We start from the raw sequence: 25,596 nt of genomic DNA, 5'->3' as shown, positions 1-25,596 counted from the left end.
ATATCTTTTCACTTTAGTATTCTGAGTGGAAATAGATTACAAAATTACATTTAGAAAATACGATTTATAGACCCTTATTTTGTTTACACATACATAAGAGGTGTCCATTCTGTTTGTGTGCAGAAGTAACACAGCCAGTATGATGATTTTTCTGGCTCCCAAGCTGCTCAAATAGAAGATAAGGCCAGGGAATGTATTTCTTTACTGTACTTCCTGGACTGAGGCATGGTCTGGCCCTTGAATTGCATGTAGTACACAGGCTTCAGAAGAGCTGATTCTCTAGCAACATGGTTTTTTTCCTGCTCAAGGCCAGCCCTGGAGAAAGAGAGGTGAAAGAGAGTTACTAAATTTCATAGCTTTTTGCTTGCTGTCTTCAGTGGATGATTTCAGCCCAGAAATCATTTACCATTTCTTGCAAAGTATTGACAAGTAGCTGAAAGCTAAAAGAAGGTTGTGAAAGTTGTTTTTAGTTTGCAACCAAAATGAGAAGCTTGGGGGAATCTTGCTTGCTTCTTTTTCTGACCCACCAATATGAGGGCAGTGACAGTGGGAAGCACTGCAGTACTTTTTAAAATACTTTGTTTGTAATCAGTCACATCAAATAGAAGCTTTTAATCATTCACTCCAACATAGGCTGGGGAGGGGCAGATCAAGGGTCTTGGCTTTAGTGTTTGGTTTTTTGATTTCAGAGTATCCGTGCACACCAGTTGCATAATTTTAATGGAAAACCAGTTCTTTTTTCTGGTACCTCATCATGGTTTAAATAACAATTTTGGTTTCTATTTGTACCCTTTTATCTATTTTGACAAATTGCGATTATAGTGTTCAGCTTTATCATTGTCTTATAAATGATATAACAACTGCTTGTGAATACCCATAAGTTTTAATTGTTCTGTGTGAATGTTAATAGCAACATTGCAGAATGGCATAGAGAAGGTTTAGCAGAATAATGTTTGCATTTTCTCTAGTAAAATATCATTCCACAGTACAATTCCTGGATAATAAAGCCATAGATTCTCTTATCTATCTGTGTCATGGTAATGAATCATGTACAGAGCTTCTAAATAGAAGGTGTATGTTACACCTGTGATATGGATAGATAGAATCATAACTCTTCTAGATATTGAAGGCTTATGATTCATCCAATGCCTGAGAAAATTAGTGCTATCCCCAGAAATTCCAGCTCTTGCTTCCCCTGATTGAATGGGTATCACAGGCTTCCTGATCACATATTGCAATACGTGTGTATGGAGCAAGCAGCAGGCACAGAGCTGAAGTGCAAAGAGTTGGAAGTTTGAAGCATTTTGGAGGTTGGAGAGATCAGTGTCTGCACCACCTTTTCTGTGTCAGGCTTCACTTATGCATAATGGCATTGCCAGGGTATAAATAATATTACAAAGAAAAATTTATATCAAGTCTGATTAAAAACAAAAAATCTGTTTCCTCCAAGGAAGCACAGTTTATTTCCTGAATTATCTCCTTCTTCTCCAGGAATTTTTCTGCAGGGTGCTGATATCTAGACCGTTGAGTAATGTAAATTGGGAACTCTGGGGTCATCTGCTCCAAAGACTAAATCAAAGCAGATCCAGTGAGATCAGGATGCTCAAGGACTTGTCGTGCTATCACGAACAAAAATTCCAGAAGCAGAACACCAGATTGCCTCTTTTAATTCCCTCTTGTTAATAATATGTTGTTGTCATATTTTGCTTCTTTGTTTTAATTTGAGAGGGTATTAATGTGTGTCTGAATGGGATTAAACTTGTATAAATCTTGCAGTGACTGATGATTTAGGAAATAGTTGTTTTCTTTGGCTACAAAGTTTTAATCCTGAAAAATGCTCCTAGTATTATTTGAAAGCTTAGTCAAAACCTTAGAGTTAAAATTAGGCAAGGAAAAACATTTTACTAAAAAAATCTATCAAGCATTAATTTCAATCACTCTTTAGAAGAACACAAAAACCTCAATGAGACACCTACCAGGAATAAAAGAATGACTTCATACACATTATGTGTTTAAAAATCCTGCTTTTTTTTGTTTTAGGATGGCAGGAATGTGGGACAAATGAAAATCCTTGAGTCTGAACCAACCCTGATGCAGGAGAGGGACGAGGCATGGGAAACCATAGCATAGCTCCTGCCCTTTTCCTTCTGCATTCCCTAGAAAGCCAGAACTGTGACAAAACAACCCAAAACAGCAAAGCCATGGGAGGTGGCACCCTGCCTTTCACCTTTTATCTTCCCTGGCCCACAGAGCTCAGTATTTGTGTGGTTCTTCTCTCCTAGGAAATCTCAGCAGTCAGGAAAACAATCTTAGCTCTTTTAACACTAATGAAAGTTGAAGGCAGTAAACAAAATCATGGAGTAAATCATCCAGTGCTGACATGTCTTTTGGAAGCAAAGAGCCTTTCATTGGAAGATGTGAAATAACATTTCCGTCGTGTTTTTGCTCGCCTGATAATTAGAAATGATTTAGGACAGCAGTGATGGTGCCTCTAATGGGCACCTTGTGGGTGTTAATAAAAGGAAGAATACATTAAATGTAGTGATTTGTGATTGGGCTGATGGGGTTAATATTTTCTTAGAATATAGCCAGCCATTTTTCTTCCAAGTAGCAATGTAATGTAATTATAAGTACCTTAGTAGATGGACTCAATTGCTCCGATCATGAAAATTAATTTCAGGAGCATGCTGAGGCTTTCTTTCATTTCTTCTTTATTTCCTACACTGTGCAGGGGGTAGCAGACACATACAAATGAAATTATGTTTGAGCAGACCTCACAGAGACCTGGCCAATTCTTGTGAACAACTGAAATTGAAATCTGTGGGAAAGGAGAGCATTTGTTTTTACATTCCTTGACATTTTTTGCACCTGTAAAACTTCCAGTTTTCTCAGATGCTCTTTCAAAGCACTTGACAAAGCTAGACAGATATTATGAGGGGAATTATGAGGGGAGAATGAAATATGCTGAGTTTTCCCAAAATGTTTTCTCGGAAGTAACTGCACTATGATTGCAGCTTTTCCAATAAGTTTAGCCAAGCTTTATAATCAAGCTTCTTCAGCACATGTAAATGTTCTTGCTGTAGTATTTCTAAGCACTGGAATACATAAATAATATTAATTATAATCTCAGTAATAATCTTTTATGTTTTTCACTTTATTGCATGGCAAAATACAAAAAATATAACTGGAATTTATGGTCTTGGGATATTAATCTCTAAATTTTGTGCTAAGTGGAAGTGTAATACATAGAACAGTTGCAAAGGTTTGTGAAGAATAAAAGGACAAAAATCTACACTTAGTTATATTTTGTGCTTTCACAAGTAACTTTAGCCTTGAAGAATTTAATGAAATTAAATAAAATAGGACTTTCAGACATTGCTCTGAAAATATACACAAATATAGAGAGATATCAGCAACATGAAAGTGTTGGATTGCTGCTGTGTGGTTTGAAACCTTAATTACCAATACTCATTAGCAGATATACATCTGACCCATTCGGATTTAAAGCAGCTAAAAATAAGTCTAAAACCCATGGAGGAAGAGGAATGTACAGCAGAACAAAGTAGTGAGTCTTGGTGTGTTTGAAGGCAGTTTGTTACATGCTTTTAAACCCAGAGCAGACACCCAGGCTTGGGATGTTTAGATGTGAAAGTGGGTCTCAATTTGAGCTGCTGTTGTAAATCCATATTTAGGCAGAATTTCAATGTCAGGTTTTGTAACAGTTTTACATATCTTGTATTCTTCAGAGAATTTGCTGTCTGTGCTTCCTAAATATTAATATTTCCTGTTACTCTTATTGCGGGCTATAAAGTGTTAATGAAAGGAAAAGAAAGTCTGAAGATTCCTTTCCAGAGAGTCATTTGCATGGTGAGGGAGGGAGAAACACAAATATACTCGCAAATCGATGCAGAACTATGCTGGAGCTCATCATTCCCTTTCCTTTGGTTTTCTGGAGAGGTACTTAATGGTGTTTGAACATGACTGTATAGTGCCATTAATGTAACAATTTTCATTTGTACAGTGCAACACCAGAAAGATAATCTCTGTGTTAAGTACTTTTCCTTTATAATCCCCTGAGAGTCAGAACTCTAAAAGCAAATATTGTATTTACCATAGACTGTAAAAGGGGAAGAAATGAGGCTAAAATGCAAAGCAGCAGGGATAAAATAGAGTTCCTTTTGGATGTCTGCAGTGGTGCTATGAATATACATATACTCACTGTTATGCTTTTTATATTATCTCTAATTTGAAATAAACAACATGATTACAGATTAGACCACTCATGGCTTCAGCATTTCTGGCCAGAGCAAGAAAAGCCTGGATGTGCTAGCTAGGAGTGTAATCGAAGCAGAGATTGTTTCACTGTTGGTGATTTGTTTAAGGATTTTAATTTCCAGTAATGAGTGTCCTTCTCTGCATTGTAACCTGGCTCCCCATGTCTCCCTTTGGAAAGCAGTCACAGCTTGTATATACCAGTGGAATGATGATGCAAGGCCCTAAACAACAAAACAGAGCAGCTGAATGCTGCTGCCTGGCATCTCTTCCAGAATAGAAGTGAGTGGCAAAAATTGATGCCTCGCTGTCCTTACTTTGATTTGCACAGGAGCTCTGGTGGGAGCTCAGCCACTGTTGGCAGCTGGGGGATATGGAAGCTGTCTCTTTCAGAATTCATCAAGTAAACAGATAACCAGCTCACTCCAGAGGACAGTTCTGCCTTGGCTACTAGAAAGATTCAAGGATGAGATGACTTTTTCCTGCGTATGACTCGTGTGTTTCTTCTTATGAAGTTAAGCAAAGGAGCAGCATGCAGTGGCAGCTGGAGACTATCACAGGTGCTTAAAAGCAATTTGACAAAACAGTCCAGAGAAAAGAGATCAGCAGTTTACAGCATATTTATTTTTGGTATTAGTTATTCAGACTGGAAGGGAGCTCTTGGGAATTCAAGCAGTGTTCAGAAATGGTGAAACATGGTGCTAGGAACCTGATGTTCAAATGCTTTGAAGCTGCTGTCACTTAATCTGATTTCGGAATCCTGCCCAGAAATGATGCAGTAATAAAGGCCAGCTGCCATGGTTGCCTCTACTTATTGGTGTATTTTTAGTGGAATCATCAGTTTAATGATGAACAAATGCATTAAATGCAAATAAAAGGTGTGTTAAGGACAATTCAAAAGAGAAGTGATAGAAAAAACCCCTGAGAATACAAAGGAAAGTAGAGGAATAGGGGGTAGCGTAAAGAAGAAAATCTGGTCAAACTGACAGAAAGTCCTTTGAATGTCCAGAAAAATAGGTTTGATTTCTTGCTTCAGATGGAAAAATGATGGCTTTTCCCTTCAGTTCCCTCTAGGGAATGGAAGCTTTCCATGCTTTCAGTGCACATCTAAGGAGCTTGATGGACTTCCACTTTGAGGTGCCTGGAAGCCTCAGCCATGTGTCAGGGCCATCTTTCTTGTGGGCAGCTCACTTGGTATTGAGAGTAAAAGCCTGTTGTTCAATTATTCCTGCAATCCAAAACTGGAGATTTTTGTCTGAATTCAGGGACTCCTGCAATCAGCAGGATTTTATTCTTCTTTTCAGGAGGCTGTTAGACTGCCACTGCTTGAAATCCATGCTTAGTTTGCTCATTGATAGTTCAACAGTAATTGTATTTACGGTTCATTTTGCTTGGATGCTCGTGACTCTAATCTTTCCACAGTGTCAGTGGCACAAATCAGCTCTGATGTACGTGTTCATCGTCCTGCTAAATGGAAAATCCCATTGCAGTTATGATTTCTGTCATCTCTGTGAGAGTTAGGAGAAAGGATGCTGTGGATGTTCTGTGGAAAAAGAGGGGGTGCTATGAAGTAGAAATACGGGTTGTGACCAAATCTTCAATCTTCTCCACTGTGTAGCTGTAATTTAGATGTGAATCTATATATGTGGAACATTTAATCATATAGTGTACCTCTCTTTGTAGAGGAATGAGGTATTGGTTATAGAAACACCAAGGTGTTGCACAATCCTTCTGGGAAGTGTAATAAATGACACAGAAGGCTGAAACAGATAAATTCAAATACCTGCAGTATTACATACTTCTACTTAATTTTTCAATGAGACACTTAGAATGACATCTTTTCTTTTATAAATGCCAAGGAGAAGGATTTCCATGGAAAGCACTGTAGAACAACACAAGTCTTCCATTTCACAGGACTTTGCACCAAGTAGGAATATTAGTCGGCTACTCAGAGGGAAGTACAGCAGATAAATTAAATTTTCATTTTGTTTCTGTTGAGCTTCAGCAACTGAACTTTAATGCTTTTTAATTACATTCCTTACCTGGCTGGTGAGAGAGGCTATATTAAACCACAAATACCTTAGCATCTGGGGCTCATTTGTTGCAAAATGAACACCATCTCCTTTAATTCCCTATTTCTCTCTCTCTCTCTTCTTACAATATTTGCCTTGTAGTGATTCCTCTTGCTAATTGCAATCCATCCAGTGGTGTATTGGAAAGAAACATTTCAGTTGCATGATTTAATGCTTTTAAGTTTGTCTTGGCTTTGCTGACTCATTGGTCAACCTTGAAAAATCATAGCAGTGCAAGCATTGCAATGCCAGCAGAGGACTGGCAGGTTGCACAGGGGACTCTGTTACTGATTAGTGTCATTTTTTTCTCAGAGTTGAAAGAGCTATTGTGTTTAAGGCCATGAGATTTAGAATTAGGAGTAATTAAAAACCAAGGCTGCTGCCTTTATATTTTTTTAAATATGAAGGGCCCCAGGAGTCTCTGTAGTCATTACAAAATCCTATTCTCGTGCTAAGCCTGTCCTTATAAGCAGTTCTGTTGTTGGCTTTCCTGAATGTAAAGCGGGATCTTGTTGAGAGTGGGTGATGAGAGGGGGAAAATATCATAAAGGCAGGGGAGAAAAAAAGTGTGTGTGTGTCTGTGTGTGTGTCTGTGTGTGTTTGGGGGACAGATATTTAGTGGTTGCGTGGCTGCTTTGTAATGTGTCCTTAGCAACTGGCTTTCTACTCTAATAGGAAAAATAGATGGTGGGAAAGCATTCAAGGAAAGTGGGTCACATTTGATCCATGACCTAAAAGGAAGAGTGGGGGAAGGGAATAATCAGCTCAGATCATTAATGAGGTGAAAATTTATCCTTATAAAGCTTGTTCATTGCACTGGGAAAAATTGCTGTTCTGGTGTCTTGGCTATGTGATAAAAATGCAGCTCCCACTCTCTGAAAACACAACAATTGCTCCACGGCTTTGTATTAAAAGAGAGAGGAAAAAAAGAAAAAAGTTGTTTGTTTTAAACACTCTCCAGCAACACAATGATTAGACATGACAGTTTGGCTGTGGGGCCTTTCTTTCAGTTCAGGAAAATGTAGAACAGAGCTGAGCTGTCCTTTCCTAGTAAAAATGAGGTCATTTGTAAAGCTTTGTGTACATTTCTGCTGCACTCGTGGAACAGAGCTCACAAAAACAGCTCTCCTGAAGCCTCGCTCCTACCTCCACCAGTGCTGCCATTTTTAAGAAATGCAGGCCCATTGACCACATAAGATGAGGAATCAGAAGCTGTGATTTAGAGGAAATGGCTCCTCAAGGATGTATAGTTTTGATTTAACTGTCAGTGCGCTGCTGTTGCTGACTCTGAGCTTTTACAGCTGTGTGTGGCTATGGGGAAGCTCCTTGTAATCTGTTCCTTCTCCATGTGAGCTGTGCATGTGCTCTGAAACAAGCAAAAGCACTCTGTCAGGCTTGATTATTCTGTCTGTTACATATACAATGTATTGTATACATTATATTCGCTAATCCCTGTTGTTCATAAAAATGCCCCAGGCAATTAAAATTTATTGAATAATAATTTATTTTATGTAAAAGCTAATACTAATTTTCATACCCAACTATTTTTCTCCTACCAATCAAATGCTATGTAGCTGCTAATATTTCAAGGTAGTTTTAATTAATGTGTCAGCCTAGTGCAACTCTATGGAAGAATGCATCATTGAATTAAATAAGAAAGGATAGCAAGGAGTCTACTGGATAAATGTCTAGAAAATACAGAGTAATGAGACGTGAGCTGGCACATTAGAGTTGCATTCCCTTCTACCTTGAAACTTCAAGGAATACATTCCCATTCTGCCCAGGAAATCCCCTAGATTCTCTGACCTTCTTAGAGCAGCAACTGTTTCAGCCAGCTGTATTGATATTCAACCCAATCATGGAAAGATGGAAGCATAGACAATTAAAGAAGCATTAAAGATCTTGGGCTCATTAATGAAGGTGCTTGGTAGAAAACAGTAAATACAAAATTCCTGACTTTGTAGGCTAGTGAACTCAGACCTGCTGTGTCCCCTTCTCCCCTTTATTTCTTAACTGTCTATTAAAATAGTCTGTGAGTGTGTCATGTTTCCTAACCTATGAAAATAGTAGGAAAACATCTGGGCTTACTAATCAAATTATGTCTACTTAGAAAGCAGGCAGCATTGCTTGGGGCCTCAAAGATGCTCTTGCAATCCAAATAATAATAGAGGCTTTGGAAAGTACTTCTGCTGATTTCGTAATATTCAAACACTGCCTTTAAAAGAGAAATTAGAAAAAGAAAGAATATATCATGAAGGGGTAGTTGTGTTTTTGTTTTGTTTTTTTTTTTTTTTTTTAATAACAGAATGCCTCAGCATTTATGTAGTGGTTTCTTCTGAGTGTTTTAGAATTCTTTATTGGGATGGGAGCATAATTCAAAGGTGAGGGAAATAAGCACAGCAAAGGCAAAAGACTTATGAAAGAGTGTGGCTGAGAAACAGCTTTTTTGTTGCATAGTTCTCTGCTCTTTACCATTAGACACACTTCCAAGCTTTGTTCTTCTCTTAGATTTCATCTTCTCTAAAGGATGGTTATAGTAAGAAAACTGATGTGCCTTAAAATAAGTTGTGAGTAATACCCTTCTGAATGAATTTGAAATTGCTGGAGTGAAGCTCGGTGTTCAGAGCTGACCTGCTGCCCAGCTGGTGGCTGCCTATCCTGAGTGATTGTGTGGGCACAGGGCACAGATATCCTTCCCTGCCTTAGACCAGAATGAGCACAAATCCACAGCTCCTCAGTGGTGGCAGTCAGAATGAAAATTCAGGCTTCATCATTTCTTTCTCCATATCTCTTACTTACAGTGACAAGCCCAGCAGGTTCAGCCTTCAAATCATTAAAATAAATGCTCATATTATTAAAATCCCATATTTGATGCTTGGATTCCCCTCAGTTTCTTGTATCAGGCTGCTGAGACGTGTGAGCTTCAAGTCTGTATTCTTCCACTGCCAGCATCCTGGTCCCTCCACCTGCCCTGGGGCAGGTTCTTCCCTTTTTCCATCTGTTGAGTGAAGGTGCTGATGACCATACAGAAAGGAGTTATATGGAAAAACAGTTGGAAAAGGGCTAGAGATCTTAGGCAACCACATGGTGTTACTAATCCTCCAGCCTTCCAAAGACTTGTCATCACAAATAAGAGTTTTCCACTTTCAGGGGCAGGAGGGAAAGGGAAAAAAGAAGGGAAGATATTAACCCTGTGGTGTGATGACAGAGATTTCTATAAATCACACTGCGTTTCACACTGCTGCTGACAGCCAGCCAAACCTGAGCTGGCCAAATTTCCACAGGTCGAGTATGTCACAGGGAGCTTAAAAATACATCCACAAATGTTTAACTACCTTTTCTCTTGCACAAGGGTGTTGGAGTTAAGAGTCTCTGTAAATTATAGGGTAGTCAAAATTATGTGGATGGTATTCCTTGTTTTTTCCCCATCTCCTCTTTTCCCATTTCTTCTGTAAAAGTGTCAGCAAGTCCCAAAGACCTGGGTTCATTTTTGCTTGTGAATTAAATCTCCAGAGCAAATAAATATCCACTAAGATAAGATTATGTCCAAAACAGTACAGTTTAGAAGTTGTCTCATAATTTTAAATTTTTCCTACTGCAATTATTTATGATGACCTTAAAAACATGAGATTTTGGCAACTTTTCAAGCTGCATTTTCCTTTCTGTTTGGCAAAACAGTTCTGAATGGCACCCCTCTTTTGTTTTCCCAATGCTTCATTTGCACAAAGTGTCCTTCAAACTCACAATTAAAAGATCTTTGAAGTCAGAAGCATCCTCATAAATCACTGCCATATGACTTGGGAAGTGTGTGTGCATGTGTGTGTGCTAGGGCGTATTTTTGTTAGGATTTTTCAGGGTATGTTTATTAGGAAAATTTAAACCAGTTTTTCTCATTTTGTTTGTTTGAATGATGCTTTAAAGGGCAAGTTCCTCCTTCCCTAATTATGTGTAGTTGTTTATTTTCTTGTGAGCTTCAAAAGAACAGCACAGCCAACAGAGCAAAATATCTTATTTGCAATAATAGAGAAAAAATAATGGACTAAGTAAAATCTTAAGCTATAATGAGGGTTTACTTTAAAAACTCAGAGTTGCTCTTGACTACTTGTCTGCCAGTGCTACTTCTGACCTTCTGTATAGCAGGTCTCTCTTTAGACATAAAAGTAAAACGGTTGGTAATCCAAGATAAAAAGGAAAATTAATCCTTTGTAGATGCTAGAAAACACATTGCAATGGAATTTAGAGATTTCAACAAGTGAGAAATTAAGACACTTGGCCTGTTTTGCAGTGCAGACAATGCGTTCCACACGGCATGCATGGGGTTTTTTTCATTTAAAAAAATTGCTCAGTATTCTGCCTTCACATGCAGTTTCTTTTCTTTAATCTACAAATCATGGTTGCATACCTGGCGGGACTTGGTTCTCCCACCATTTGACCCTGGAAGGAGCATGTGTGTCTTGCCCATCTGAAGTTGAAGCCAGCCTCAAGTTTTACTCATTATTCTGTCTTCCACAAAGCTGGCAGGAATACTTGTCCTTCTACGTAGAATCAACTACCACTAATATTAGGTTTTAGAGGTTTTCCCACTCCTCTAAAAAGCACTAGAGTGAGTAATAAGTATGTGGAAAATTCACTGGGGAGAATCACTTTCTAACTATTGACATTTTAGTAGAAATCTAATGAGGTACTTAGATTTTTCTCATTTGTTATATTGAGGAGCAGTTAGAAAATAATCAGAAAAAGGGAAACTTTTGGAATTTTTTAAAGCTTCCTTGTAATACAACTTGAAAGAAAAAACTCTCTATTGATTTTGTTGTTGTCCAGAAATCTGATCAGAGCTGAGGTCTGCTCTGCAGAAAGACTGGGCACTTTTTTGACTCCCTTTTCTGCCACCTAAAACCTGTCTGCTGGACAAAGATGATTTCTCCCTGGAGAACTGAGAAATGTTTTCCAGACAACGTTCATGTTTGCCTTTACTAAACAAACAGAATTTAGGCAAGGTAGGAGGAACAGAGGTGTTTCGAGGAGAGGAGGTGAAGAAGAGCAAAAAAACTCTGCTCCCAACCCCACTCCCCAGTTATGTTTTTAATTGACTTTACAAAGTAGGTTTCTTTCCTGTCCTATATGCAGACATTTGGTTGAGCTACAGCTTCATCAGAACATACTTTCCAGTAACATTTGAGAGTTTCCCCACAATTCCTGAAATTTTCTCTGCTCACATACTTTCACATCAAGCCTTTGGAGGAATAAAGATATTCTTTGTTTGCTTGTATGTTTAAGATTTCACCTTCCTCTGCTGCTGAACCAAGCCTGATCCTGATTTTCCATTTCATCATTAAATCTGTAGCATCTCTAACACTTTTCTAAACCAGAACCTTGTTTTCAAAGACAGAGGAGGGTATGGGAGGATTGGCACTACCTGAACGAGTTACACAGGCAGGCAAGGGACTGAAATTTCCAAGGCCAAGTAGTGGGATGAGATGAGATAGAACCAACCTCTAGCACCTCTTGGTTGGCCAGACAGAGGCAATACTGCCTTGTGAATAGGCAGTGAATATCCTAGCTTATTTTAGCCACCTACAAAAATTTCTGTGTGGTTCTCTGGGGTAGGATTGCCCCACTCCTGCCCTACTCCTGGCTTCTGGAAAATTATAAGATAAATGTCAGGCAGTGATAACAGTGTTAATGAAGCTTCACTGACAAGCAGAACTATGCTTCAAATAATAGGCATATTTCTGATGAACTGATTTCTGATATTTCTGGTAAACTGCCAAAATGAACCCTCAACTACAGCTGTAGCCAAACTCTTTCCCCTTTCCCTGGCAGGGTGGGAGTCCACCCTGGTCAAATGAAGAGCTTGACTCATTGAAACAAAGCAGGATGAGCTTAATTTCCCTCTGTTCTGCAGAAAGCCTCTTTGTCACCTCTTTGACCTCCAGTTCACCAAAACCATTCCATCTGTGGGAAGAAAAAAGTTGGCTACAGCCCCTCACAGACGAGTGGCAGCTTCTCCAGCTTTTGCAGGCTTGGTTAACACAGAAGCAGGTCAAGACCCCACCGTGCTGTCATCTGAAGCGCTCACAACTGTTGCCCCGGCAGTATCACGTTAAACTCATCATGTATCAAGATGTGGTGGAGCAGCCACCCCGATGTGAGCACGAACGACACCCGAGAGCTCTGGGGGCCGTGCTGGGGTGTGCACTATTCGTGTTTCCACTGAGGTCGGCATCTTTCTAACAGCCCGCTGCAGCTGTAGTTGCGCATTATGAAACCGCGGCTTCAAAGTGCCTGGTGAAGCAGATCCTTCCAGCCCCGTGCTGCAAGGAAGCAAGAGTCACACCATGCAGGAATGTGGCTGCGTGTGTCAGCAAAGTGCCTTTTCAGCCTGGTAGCTGAGTGCAAAAATTTCAAGAGGAATCGGGAAAATTAAATTTTGAATCTGCATCTCTTCTGTTTGTTAGGGATTCGTCCTTTCACATGGATGCAATGTTCCATTGTGCATCTTGTATCATCTGTATACAGAATTTCATTTTAATTTTTTTAATATTGTCTTTCCCTGTTGTTGGGATTCTTTTTCTCTCTTTTTCTGGACAGGTTATACATATGCTAATAGAAATATGCCTATTATTTGAAGCATAGTTCTGCTTGTCAATGAAGCTTCATTAACACCGTTATCACTGCCTGACATTTATCTTATAATTTTCCAGAGTTGACTGTTACATCTCCATGGAAACCCAAATTGCAATTGAAACAAGTGAGATAATAAAGGCATCCACAGAGGATTGACAGTATGCAAGCCCACAGTGTTTGCAGGCTACATTTGTTTATAGTTCCTTAGATAAATCCCTTGCAGTGGAGATTTTTATTACCTGTCTCCTATCTTTCCATGACTACTGCTTATTGCAAGGTTTAGAGCAACGCTTTTTTTAATTTTGCTTTTTAATTAGAGCAATAAATTTTATTGGACTCAGCAAGGGAGGCATTGAAGATGTAAATTCTAAAGTGATTTTTCTGGAATGAAATATGAAGATTTTTATATATGAATTTGGCACTATATAGACTAGGGCATTCTCATGTTGATATGTTGATTTGGTGGAGGTTATTTTAGGAGCCTAAACTTAGGACTCTTTTGATTTGCTGACTCTTTCAGTATGCAAGAAGGATCTCTTTTTTTCTGTACCTAAGGACTTGAGCTCTCTTAAGTTCGTGACTCTAAATCAATTTAGATGGTGCCTCAAAGCAAAGAGTCATGAAACTGGAGTGGGTCCAGAGTGAATTAATCTGAAATTAATTTGATTTTGAAAGGCTCCATCTGGCTGTGTTTGGAAAAGGCATTTAGACAGATATATAAACAAATGATCATCTGTATTCTATATGCCAGATGTGGTGTCAAAAAAATGAAGAAATGGTTTTAAAAAAGGAATCAGCTGAGGGGGATTTTGTTATAATGATGCTTAACTTGTTGAAATCACAATTGCATCACACTTTGGACAATGATCTTCTCTTATATTCAGATTTGTAGAAGGGGAGAGCCTGGCTGAGCTTGATAGGATTTTTTGTTGTAAGTAAGAAAATTGAATGTCACAGCTTCCTCGACTGGTCTATTTGAGATCTAACCAAAACTGGCTAAAAAATATTGGCTGCACCCTTAAAACGAGCAGGGCTGTGATCTTCCATTCCCCTTTAAAGGATGCTATTTAGGTAAAGCAGCCATGTCAGACAGGTGCTCCTGGTCTCCTTCCCTTTGGGCTTTTGGGACCATGAAAATGATTCCCTGCAGTTTGTGGAGTTCGGCTGGGACCAGGCCTGAGCATGTGTGTATGTACACGTGTGGGTGCCAGTCTTGAAAAACTCTGGACTGTAAATTACTTCTTGCAATAATTGGTTGATTTTAGCACACAGAAATGGCTGCATTTCAAAACAAATGTTTGGAGAACACCTTTCCCATGCCCTCCACCTCAACTCCAGGACAGAGTTTACCATAAACTAGATAAGACCTTGCAAACCTTATAAGAACTTGCAGATATCTTCCAGACTGGCTACAAAACTTGCTGAAATAATCATGTCAGTAATTATGAAGTAAAAGAAAAAGAATTTGAAGCCTTCATTGCTGTCTTTGAAGTTCTTTTGAGGGAAAAGGAAGAAGGGAGTTGAGTAACAACTTTGTAAATTTGGAGCAGTAAGTGTTTGAAATGGGGACAGAGAGACTGAGGTTGTTGACAAGAAAACAGATGGTCCTACGTGTCCTGAATTTTAAAAGCCTGGTACTATTCTAATTCAGTTGTTGACATGTCACAAATACATAAGCATTTGGGTGTAATCAAATACCATAGTGCTTTTAAAAAGAATAATACCGATAAATGTTTCCTGCCAGAGAGAAAGAAGTGTGCTTCATTGCAAATGTGTGTAATCAGCAAGGCAAGGCATTAATAACCCACACCATTAATACTGAGCAGTCAGCTACTCCAGGTCAACTTCATGTGAAAAAGTGCATCAATCCATGCTCCAAAACTGTAATGTAATTGTTCTAGCTCGCTCTCATGTTACTGTCCAGCTTACAGTGATATAGAGAGAAAAAAGCCCTCTTTAACTAGAGTCCTTTTAAGACAGAGCAGAAATCTTAATGCCCCAAAAAAGTTTCTGAGGAGCACAACAAGAGTATAGCAGTAAGTTGCAGTAGTTGTCATAACAGAGGTTAGTTTAGACACAGAAAAATTATAAATTAGAAGCCTTTGTTATTACTTAACATCCCAGGTCAAAACAAGATGTGCAGATGCTGGTCAACAGAAAACAGATATTTAAAAGTCATGACATGATATCTGTTGAACTTTTCATGGAGCATATAGTGATAGAACAAGGGCAAATGGCCTTAAGCTGGAAGAGAGCAGGTTTAATTAGGTGTAACAGTGAATCCTTTATTGTGAGGATGTTGAGGCACTGGCACAGGTTGCCCAGAGAGGCTGTGTCTGCCCAGTCCCTGAAGGTGTTCAAGACAAGGATGGAGGTTAGAGCAACCTGGTCTAGTTTAAGGCTACCCTGCCCATGGCAGGGGAGTTGGAATGGATGGTCTTTAAGGTCCCTTCCAACCCAAATTCTGTGATTCTCTGTCTTAACTGTCATGGGACTTTTCTTAGAAATGCACCTACCTTGTACCTGATGAAGACATTCCCAATCTTGTTCAAGTGTTTAATGTAGAGAACAAATTCTGCCCAGAAAGCAAAAATGAATTATTGGGTGGTTGCCTAAGCTGAGCTTTATGGTGCAGAACATTATTGTTTAGCAGACCTCATCAAACCTTGAAGTAATTATATCCCAAAGCCTACAGCAGCCTGGAAGAACAAGCTTGGGGCTTGCATTGGCTCTTAGTTTATATCTTCAAGGACTTATTTTCATTCTTCACAAGTAACCCAGAAATTTGTGATTCTCATCTGTACTTGTGTAAGAGGGGAAATGAATTCAAAGCAGACTGGGTGGAGTGGTTTTGACTTTCTTCAGCCACTGAAGGGCAGGCATATGCCACTGGCTATTGAGCTTCTACTAGTTTCAGTTGAGTAAAATCCATAAGCTACTGTAGGCAAATCCTTAAAAATACTGAAAATAGGCCACTGTAAGTTTTATCAGCATAAACAAAAAGATGCTGCCCAGTTCAGACTTGTATAGATGGCATGTTTAATTGTTTGCTTCTGCTATTAGATGAACTAACAGTGATATTTAATTGGTTTCCAAAATAGAAGACTCTAAAAAAAAACAAGCCTCTTCCCCTCCCTGTTTGTTTTCTCTTCTCCACTCATTCACTCTTGTTTACATGTATTTTCACTTGTATGTGTTGCTCTACTCACAGCACATGTACATCATTAAGCACTACTGCATGTTCTAAAAAATAATTTGCTTAATCAAAAATTTAAAAATTGTCCATACAGCAGCAGTAAGAGTTGAGATCATCTGAAACATGTCAGATTTTCTTTTCTTTTTTTTTTAAGATATGTTTGCATGTAAGGGGGTTTTTTTTAAGCAGGTGTAGCAGATGTACGTAGCTTTTACAAAGCTTGACTCTATGGTTCCAGGAAGCATTGCCCACAGCACAACATTAGAATGACATCTTTTGGTAGGTTTAAACATGTACACAAGGGGTATCCAGGGTTTAAGTAGAAACCCCTGCCTTAAATCAAACTGGTTTGTAATAGAAGTGGTGCAGGAATGCAGAGGCTGAACACCTGAAGAGCTACACCCCTCTGGAGGTGAAAATTTAACTTTAGTGAGCAGAACTCTGAGGGTTTTTTTTAGGAAGGTGAGAAGCCTTAAAGCACAAAGGAGTGTATGTGCTCCAATGTGCACCTCCAGCTGAAAAGGGAACTGCATTTTAATGTAGCTCTTACTAGGATTTCCTTTTGTATCCTTGATTTCTCTCTGTGATACTGGTGAGGAATGTGCACCTATACCTCTGAGAAATAACAAGTTTTATCTCAGGTGAGATCAGGTCTCTTCTGATGTTTCTCTAGTCTGTATTTTGTTAGGTACATTTTCCAATTCATATTGCCCTTTAGTATCATGCAGTCTGACCTATCTGCTTGAAAGGCAACTTCCCTCTGCTGCTTCTTCTCCCAGCCTAAATTTATTACCCATCAAAACATTTTCAAGGTTGGAATTCCCCCCCACCATATTTTCAAATATTTTTTCCTCTGGGATAAAATACCTTCTTACCTTATCTAAAATTTGCAACCAAAGCATTAAACTGATTACATGTACTAATCAAAAAAGTACTGGATCAAAAAAAAGTATTCCCTATACTAGCAGTGGTTTGCTATGGTTTGTATGATCTACTATGTGGAGAGAGCTAATAAAGCTGAGCTACAGGAAATCTCTGATTTCACCAGAAAAATTACTGTGGATTTTAAATTATCAGGGCAGTAAAAAGTAGCTCATTGTCTTAAGAAAAATTACTCTTTTAGAGATAATTTCTGCCAGTGTGGAGGCAGCACAACTTAAAACATCTTTGCATTTACTACCAAGTGCTTACACAAGCACTTGAGTATTATTAGCTACGGAGAAGAATGAAATCTGAGCATTGTATGTCAGGTATTAAAAGCCATCAGGATTTTCATGTAATTCATGTGTGTGTGAGAGTGCAAGTGCGGTTGCTCTCTGCTGGGTGGATGAAGAATTGCTCATCTCTTTGTTAAAGTCTTTATGGGGCTGTAAGATGGATTGCAAGACTTACAGCTGCTCCATTGTTAGCCCTGCTGATGGGTGCAGGGAAGCCAGGAGATAATTATTTTGTAGACTTTACTGCCTATGTAGAACTGAACATCCTGCCATTGGAGGTTTTTTTCCATTGGGCATGATGTCTGGGTCATTTAGCAATTGCTGTTTAGGATATGCGTTGCTTAATAATAATTATAAGTGTTATTAGAGTCTAATAGTTCTGCCAAAAACTACAACACACTACAGCAGAAGCAGTTAATGATTTCTGAAACATCATCTTTCCTTTGAGCTGCTTTTGAGCAAGAGTGCTGCGAAAATACTGATGGGCTAGAAGGCATCTGGAGAGGACATTTTTCCCTCCAAAACACAGAGACCTGGTCATTTACAGCCTAAAAATGTTGCACATCTTCTTTTTCTGTTTGTCAGAGGTTCTGGCCCTTATTTTGCTGGCCAAAATCCAATGTAGGTAATTACCTTCTGTGTCTATAAATTGCAGCCCCCTGCAGTTTTCAATTGGGTACGGTATTGTTCTACCCTTCCTGGCTGAAACTGTTGTGCGATAATGCTCCATGTCATTAAACAGCTGCCGTCTGTCACCTTACGATGAAGTCATTCCTCTCTAAACAATGAGTTTATAAAGCCCTTTTGGGTCCTTCCAGACAAAATTTGCTCGTAAACCAGCAATTATGATCTTTGGAGTACATTAAGGTGATGCTTGGCTGTCTCTCTTGACAGCAGTCAGAAGCCTTCAAACGGGTGTTGTCCCTTTTGTCAGTTTGTGTGATATCCTGGCAGTGATGCCACAGCTCAGATGTAAATGCTTTATTACTGTAAAACCTTGGAGCCTGAAAATACCTCTGCACTGGGTTGGATTTAGTTGTCATTACACTTGGAACTCGTGTGTTATCATGTTCTTGTTCTGTTGGCTCTTAGAGGGAATTCAAATATCTTATACCATGGAACATGAAAAAGACAAATCTCCAGCAAAATGATAAAACCACAATAATAGGATGAGGGTTGCAATATGAATTAACCAAAAAAGAACAGTAGGAAGGTACTGGGTAGGGTTAAAAACAGATTTGGCAAACAGGTGTCATGTAAATCCGTTTGGTCTCCATTAACAGCTGTTTTTCAGCACCTGACTTGACACTGGGATCATTAATGGAAATGAACGTGGATTAATGCCAAAGCTCTTAACAGTGATGAATTTAAGAGAGTCTGTTTTGATTCAGATGTTGTTTCTGAAGGCTATGTCTCTGTCCTGAGTGGGCAGTTCACTTTTAGCAGTCCTGCAGTAATTAAAGATATGAATGGGAGAGACCAAGAGGGCATCTACTAGGTTTTTCTGGTGCTCCTGCTGAAGCAGCAGGGATATTAAAACAACCTCTAGCTCCTCAAGAGTGGCCCTGTCAGCTTGCTGAAATGATGGAATGGTAGTTAGGTTATTAGAAGAAAAATTGGCACAAATTGAGAGAGAGGATGCTCTGGCAGTAACCACAAGCAGCCAGCAACTCAGTGTCTTAATCTCTGCCCTCAGGCTGCTCTCTATGATACAGATGACACCTTGTCAGTGAAGATGATGTGCTGGGTCACCCCTGAGTCCAATGGGCTAAATTGGCCATGGAGGGAAGGATTGCTGCAGCATAGAGCCACATAATCTAATTTTTCTTTCTTTCTTTCCTTTCTTTTTTTTTTTTTTTTTTTTTTTGTCATCGTTTGGGTACTGACAGTAAGTGCCAAGGGATCTCATTCTCATTAGTGTACCCTAGACACAGCTATCTCTGTACACTTGTGCTTTCAAGAAATAGTCCTAAGCTTTCACAAGGCTTGCTTTGCTTCCTTCTGGAAAGTTTTATATGTAGTTTCTCTTTTGTCTTATTACTTCTTGGGTACAGGAGAAGGGGAGATGGGGGAAGGAAGAAGCCACTTCCTCTGAGAGCCACTGTGTTGGCAAAGAGAAAGAAGTAAAAGCCCTACAGCTGTTAGCAGCCAAGAGGTCTTAGTGCAGAGCTGCAATGTCCATTGGGTGAAGATGAAAGTGGGGAGAAGATAAGGGAATTCATCTTAGAAGAGATCATTTGCAAAGGATCAAGCATATTTGGCTGGATTTTGTATGGACCCAACAAGTTCTGTGACAAAATGAACCATCAGGCAGGTGTGGTGTATAATTTTCTTCCTCAGTGGAGCTTTCCAGTGCACTGCAGGGATCAAATCCATAGAATCTATAAAATAGGTGGTTTTTCCCCAATGTTATCTCTCTACTGATTTATTTACTTGTTCATTTTGTCTGCATTGGCTCTAATCCTACATCAGCTGCCAAAGCTGGGTGAGGATACTACTGCAAGTGTCATTGCTGCAAACAGTGTTCATGAGCTCCTCAAAATCCCAACAGTGAGACTTGGATTCCCACTCTGAGGTGTCTGAGAGCCTTGGTTTGCACTGAGATCAAAGGGAGTGCAGTTTAGGAAGGAGCCCAGCTGTGTTTGTAAAAATGAGTGCCCTCTCTGTGGCCTGAACTTGTCTGTCAAACCGCCAAAATGTTGGCAGCTCAGTCAAGTCCCTTCCTTGTGGTAGAAAAGTATGTTAAAGAAAAGCCTAAATTATGCTTGGTTTTTCCCTAACTCTGCAGGAGTTAGTGGATTGACAGAGCTGTCAATGGATGGTGGAATTTAGTTTGGAGAAGTTTTAATGACTTACTCAAGTTAATGCAGGCAGTGAGTGACAAAACCTGTCCCCTGGAGCTTTGCATCATAGTGTATGGTACTGATGCCTTGAGTCAGAGCTTTCAACCACCTTAAGCCAACAAAGCATTTAAAGAATATGATCAATGTAATTCAACTTTGGTCCCTCCAAAATAAAGAAAAGGCTTAAACGTTTTGTGCAATTAGAAGAGAGCTTGGCCTGTGCCTAAACCTTTAGCTCAAAGCAAGAACTTGATGCTAATAGGGCCATTAACCTGAGAAAACAGGTGTTAGTGTTTGGCTTTGTGCTTTCCTAAAAAATTGGCTGATTAGCAATGGAAATTGTGGGGCTCTTGGTGGTAAAGGTGGTTTTGGTAAAGGAAAAAGCGAAGGAATAAACTTGTTATTCTTTATTAAACATGACCCTAGCTGTAATTCTGGGCTAAGTAGCAATTGTGTATGGATTTCTTAAAGAAGGGATCCAACAGAGAGAACAGATGAAGGGCATAATTTAAAACTGAACTCAATACAAACAACACAGAGAATAAATGAAGTGAAAAGTCAAGCCAATTTATGAAAGAAAATAGTTGACCAAGCCCAGGGCAGAGCTGGGAGCTTAACTAAACTTCTACCTTTTCTTTCAAAATAACATGTAAGTGTTTTCCACAGTTATTTTAAGCTATGGGTCAGGGATTTTTCAACCTCCCTAGCAGGGATGTTGTTTGACAGATTGGGTTTTACGTAGAGGAATCGGAATTGAAAGGAAATAATTGAGTGATTTTTTAGAGGTTTAAGTGTCACATAGGTGCCTACTGCTCCATGAAAGTCTTGAAAGCTGTTCTCATGAAGTATCACTCAAGTGAATCAGTCATGGTTTTTCTGTTTCTTGGCAATTTTAAGGGGGTGGTTGTTTGGATGGTTGGCTTGGTTTGGCTTAAGTGTTGTCTTTGCATGGAAATGCAGTTCCTAGGGCCTGGAAAAGTCATAATTCCTGCAGGTGAACTTGTGACCTGCAGAACTTATTCAAAATGAAGAGCATTTGCAAGACAAGATATTTGTACATGAAATGTAATGTAAAAGTTTGGACCAAGTCTTGGAGTCTCTTACTCAGGCAAGATTCCAGCTAGAGTAGATAGGAATTTTAGCCATTTATGAGAGTGGTAAATGCTGTTGTCTGCTGATCCGTGTTAAAAGCCCTTCACAAGGGATGATCAAACTTCTTGCTGCTGGTGTAAAATGTGCCTTTAATACAACTTTCTCCTTCCTGCCTGTAAGCAGGGAAAGTGCTAAAGTTAATACGGGCATATTAATGCGAATTATGCTTTCAAGGAGATGAAATGCATGAAACGAAATAATTTGTCTTCACACAGGTTATAGCTGTGAGACAGGGGAATTGCACAGGGTTGTTTTCTTCTCGTCACTCTTAGATATTTTTTTTTCACATGTAAAATATGATTTTCATCTGGTTGTGTCGATTCTGAGCTCTTCCAAGTCTTCCAGTGGGCATTCACTCCTGAACAATCATCAAAGAGAGAAATTCTAATTAAAGCCAAGTTTTTTGAAAGTGGCAGGTGGCTCTGAAATGCCTGAATTCTGCCATGATCAGCTTCTGACTTTGCTGCATACAGGCCATTTGCCCCTTTTCCCTGGTGGAAAGATGGGGGGATGCTTGAAAATTCATGCATCATTAGTGTTCTTTCTTGAAACTGAAACATCCAAAAATCATCAGCACTTTTGGAATTTCTAGACAAGTAATTAGTTGAAACTACTGTCCTTAATTATCAATAATGCAAGGGAGGAGAGGGGGAAGGGAGGAGGGCCTGATGTATTTTTACTTTTGTTCAGTATATAAAAGTATTTATTTTCTGTATGAGTATGAATTCTCGTAAACCGTGGTCTATCCTTTGTCTCCCGGATCAGATTATGTTTTGTTCCAAAGTTCTTTTTCCCTGCAAAAGTGTGGTTGTTTTGAACTTGGATTTAGGATGTACATCTGGAGATCAGATAGACTGAGAATTTACAGGGGGTGAAAGTGTTAAAAAATTTGATCTCCTTTTGCAGGGCAAAAAAACTTTCTGAAGCAGCATTTTCATTTCCACAGCGATGTAGGCAGTTTTGCCGCTGCCATCTCTTTTTGATTTGTGCTTTTTTTTTTTTTTTAATGACAGCAATAAACAGTATGCTTTAAACTGGGTCTCTCCAGACTGCTTTTCCTTTTTAAAGAGCGTAGGCAACTAGTCGGCAGCAACCAGCCACATAGCTGGAGTGTTTTCCATTCTAGGCAATATCAGACTAATTTGATGCACACATGGATGCTTCACACAATCTGCAGATTCATCACTGGCATCTTGCATTAGTCATCTGACAGATTGCCAAGTGTTTCATACTCCTTTCATGTGACTTTATTACAAAACACACACACATAGACACACGCACTGCCTGGTTTCTGCCAGTAGCCAGTTTAGTGAGAATTCACTGCAGTTCTGTTTACAACAGCCATGGAGAGAAATCTGCACTTATTTGCCACTATCCTCTGCTTTAAAATGCAGAAGTCCTGGGTTGTGTTGTGCCGCTCTCATCTTATATAATGACATTAAGCAGCAGCCTGCAGAGAGAACCAGACTCAATGAAAACTGTAATAGCATTGTTTTTTGTTCGTAATACTTATGCTATTAATTAAACACTGATTTTTTTTTTTCTGCTTTGTGCCAATTGACATCATCTTCTGCATCTAGTGCACACGAAAACTGTGTAGTCTCCTAACTTGTCTTCTCTTTTTAATCTCCTTTTCCACTTTCTAGTAACGGCACAGCTAACAAGATGAATGGAGCTTTGGATCATTCAGACCAACCAGACCCAGATGCCATTAAGATGTTTGTTGGACAGATTCCCCGTTCGTGGTCAGAAAAAGAATTAAAAGAACTTTTTGAGCCTTATGGAGCTGTCTACCAGATTAATGTTCTCCGAGACAGAAGTCAGAACCCTCCCCAAAGTAAAGGTACAGTAGTTATGCTCTCTTTGCTTTTGGTTTGCTTGTTTTCCTGATGATCTTGCTTGCCTTCAGCATTTCCAAAGAGGTTTGCAGCTGAGCTCTCAGTTTTGTAGTAGGCTGTGTTGAGCTATGCAGCAGTCCTAAGAGGAGAGGACTCATAAATCCTATCAAATATTGCCTTCCTCCTCTTCTTAAACTGAAGTTTAATTGTCTTTTATCTGGAAGCATGCATTCTAACTGTGCAAAAAAATAAGAACATTTCGGTCTCCTTGTTTAAATGATCGTTGCCAAAAATGTGGAAACCTGAGAGGTTGCTTCCCAGGATTAGCTCATGAAAAATATCATTTTCTATTTCCTTTCATTTCCTCTTTTTGCACCCTAGGTGGGAAATATTTTAAGGATGCAGAAGGGAAAAATGATGGTGGTGGGTTCTTGCCACATCATTGCTCCAGCAGCAATAAAAATTACAAACAGTCACCCTTTTTCCATTATCTGATTTTTTTTTTTTTCTGCAGTCATGTTAAAGAATTGGTTTTTGGCACTGATATTATTCTAAATGAAAGGATTAGTTTTCCTTCCTGCATTTTTCTATACACATGCAACGTATTTGTCCCTAACTATATTCCTTCCTTTCACTGCGTATATCTGTGCTTATTTAGGCACGTGAGAGTTTTGTGCATTATAGCTGTTTAAGTGTGGCACGTGCTTAGATGTAAACTGAAAGTGAGTATTTTGTTTCACAGAATGCATTTTCCTCCCTACCTAGCTGTGTATTTTCATTCAGCCTTGGTACGTGAGAGCGTCGCTACCGTTAGAAATAATTAGCGTAGCTCAGAGGCAGAACTGGATGTGCATGTGTGTGCCTGGCTGTAAGGCTGATAGACACTTACTCCTTCTTACTCCACTCCTGGCACTGACTCTAAAAACCTTCAGAGCACACATGCTATGGAGAATATCACAGAATGATTTTGTGGGCTCCCAGCAAAGTTAACAGTGCAAAACAGCCCATGCTGGAGATGAGAGGTGCCTGCTGTTGTGGGAGGCACACAGCGCAGCCTCGGGTTCTCCTGTGCTTTTGGGCAAAGCCCTGCCAAGGCTCAGCATATCTCCATTTTTCTTGGTCCTCGGCAGAGGATCCTCTCAGTGCCTTCTTTTTGCTGTCCAGTTTAAGCAGACAGGTGCTTTGAGAGACTATGGTTTATTTTGGGTTGCTCGCATCTCTCACTCCTGGTTAAAAGACTTGGTGCATTGGTCTCACACCAGTGTCAGGGAGGAGGTCCAGCTCACTGTACCTTCCTGCTAATCAAGTGTCTGTACTAGATCACTCTTCCCCCTTCCCCATCCCTGGAAATGTTCAAGGCTATGTTGTGTGAACAGCCTGCTCTAATGAAAAGTAAACAACCTGCCTCCTGTCCATGGCAAGAGGGCTGGAGTTAGGTGCTCTTTAAGGTCCATTCCAACCTGAAGCAGTCCATGAGTCTGTGATTCAGAAGCAGAAGGTATTTCTGGTTGGAGTGTTTCAGTGCAGTTCTGCTGCCAGCCCACCCCCCCACCTCATTTCCCAGGACTGATGTATTGTAGCATGTTCCCCCCTACTGTGCTAGCACAGAGCCCTCACCAAATGTCTTTTTCTTGTAATGCTGGATAGGAGAGCATTAAGAGGTCAAACAACTGGATTTTCTGCAGTCCAGGCTGCTATGGATGAGCAAACTCCTCCTTAGTTTAAACCACTAAAATGCTGAACTTTGAGACTCGTCCATCTGGAAGGAGCTGATTCCTGGGTCACAGCAATGCCTTCCCACTAAGCAGTAAATGAAGTGAGAATGATATTGTGGTTAGACAGAAGAAACCCATTGATACCCATTTCTGGGAATCACTGTACCTGTCCATCAGGCAGCTGGAAGGCACAAGGATGAAGCACAGATCATGCAAATCATTTTAGACTAATTGTCAATGTTTGTAGTCCCCATATACAATATTCTTTTTGGAAGGTGGCTGGGTTTTGGGGACTCTTTTTGCTTGGACTCTTTTCAGCCAAGCAGAGATTATGCTTGTCACTTCAGGTGTTATGTGTTAATTAATGAGTAAATGAAATTAATCCTGAAGATAGGCAGAATAACCTTCAGACTTACTTTTCTCTGGCACCAGCAGCAAGCTCCTCTGGTGGTCAGCTTTTTCCTCAGAAACTTTGGAGTGTGTCTCTGTGCTGGCTCTATCCTTCCTCCTGGCTGAATCTGCCAGTGAGGTTGCTAGAAACCTCTTGAGTTTCTTGTGGATGTCTCTTGACTAGGAATGATCTTTATTTTCTTAATCCAGTTGCACAAAGGATTCAGTGTGAGAGATTGTTAAGAATGTTAGAAACAAGCAAACAGAAAAATTG

The 25,596-nt window shown here is 39.6% G+C and overlaps 1 protein-coding gene across 9 annotated transcripts in view; it reads left to right on the top strand.

Annotated features, from left to right (window-relative positions):
• Positions 1-25,596, top strand: part of CELF2 (CUGBP Elav-like family member 2) — a 547,081-nt gene that overhangs the window by 392,327 nt on the left and 129,158 nt on the right. For 8 of the 9 annotated variants that reach the window (XM_059847526.1, XM_059847525.1, XM_059847520.1 and 5 more), the window contains one exon: positions 23,026-23,222. In XM_059847526.1, the coding sequence (XP_059703509.1) occupies positions 23,045-23,222 (178 nt within the window). In that variant the 5' untranslated portion in view covers positions 23,026-23,044. Of the gene's footprint in view, positions 1-22,701; positions 22,860-23,025; positions 23,223-25,596 lie in introns of those variants that run through there. The other variant, XM_059847528.1, reaches the window with a different exon arrangement.

Source organism: Haemorhous mexicanus, chromosome 5 (assembly GCF_027477595.1).
Source record: "Haemorhous mexicanus isolate bHaeMex1 chromosome 5, bHaeMex1.pri, whole genome shotgun sequence".
In the NCBI taxonomy this organism is placed as follows: Eukaryota; Metazoa; Chordata; class Aves; order Passeriformes; family Fringillidae; genus Haemorhous; species Haemorhous mexicanus.
Note: the sequence above shows the minus strand (reverse complement) of the source record. Positions and strands in the feature narration are given on the sequence as shown.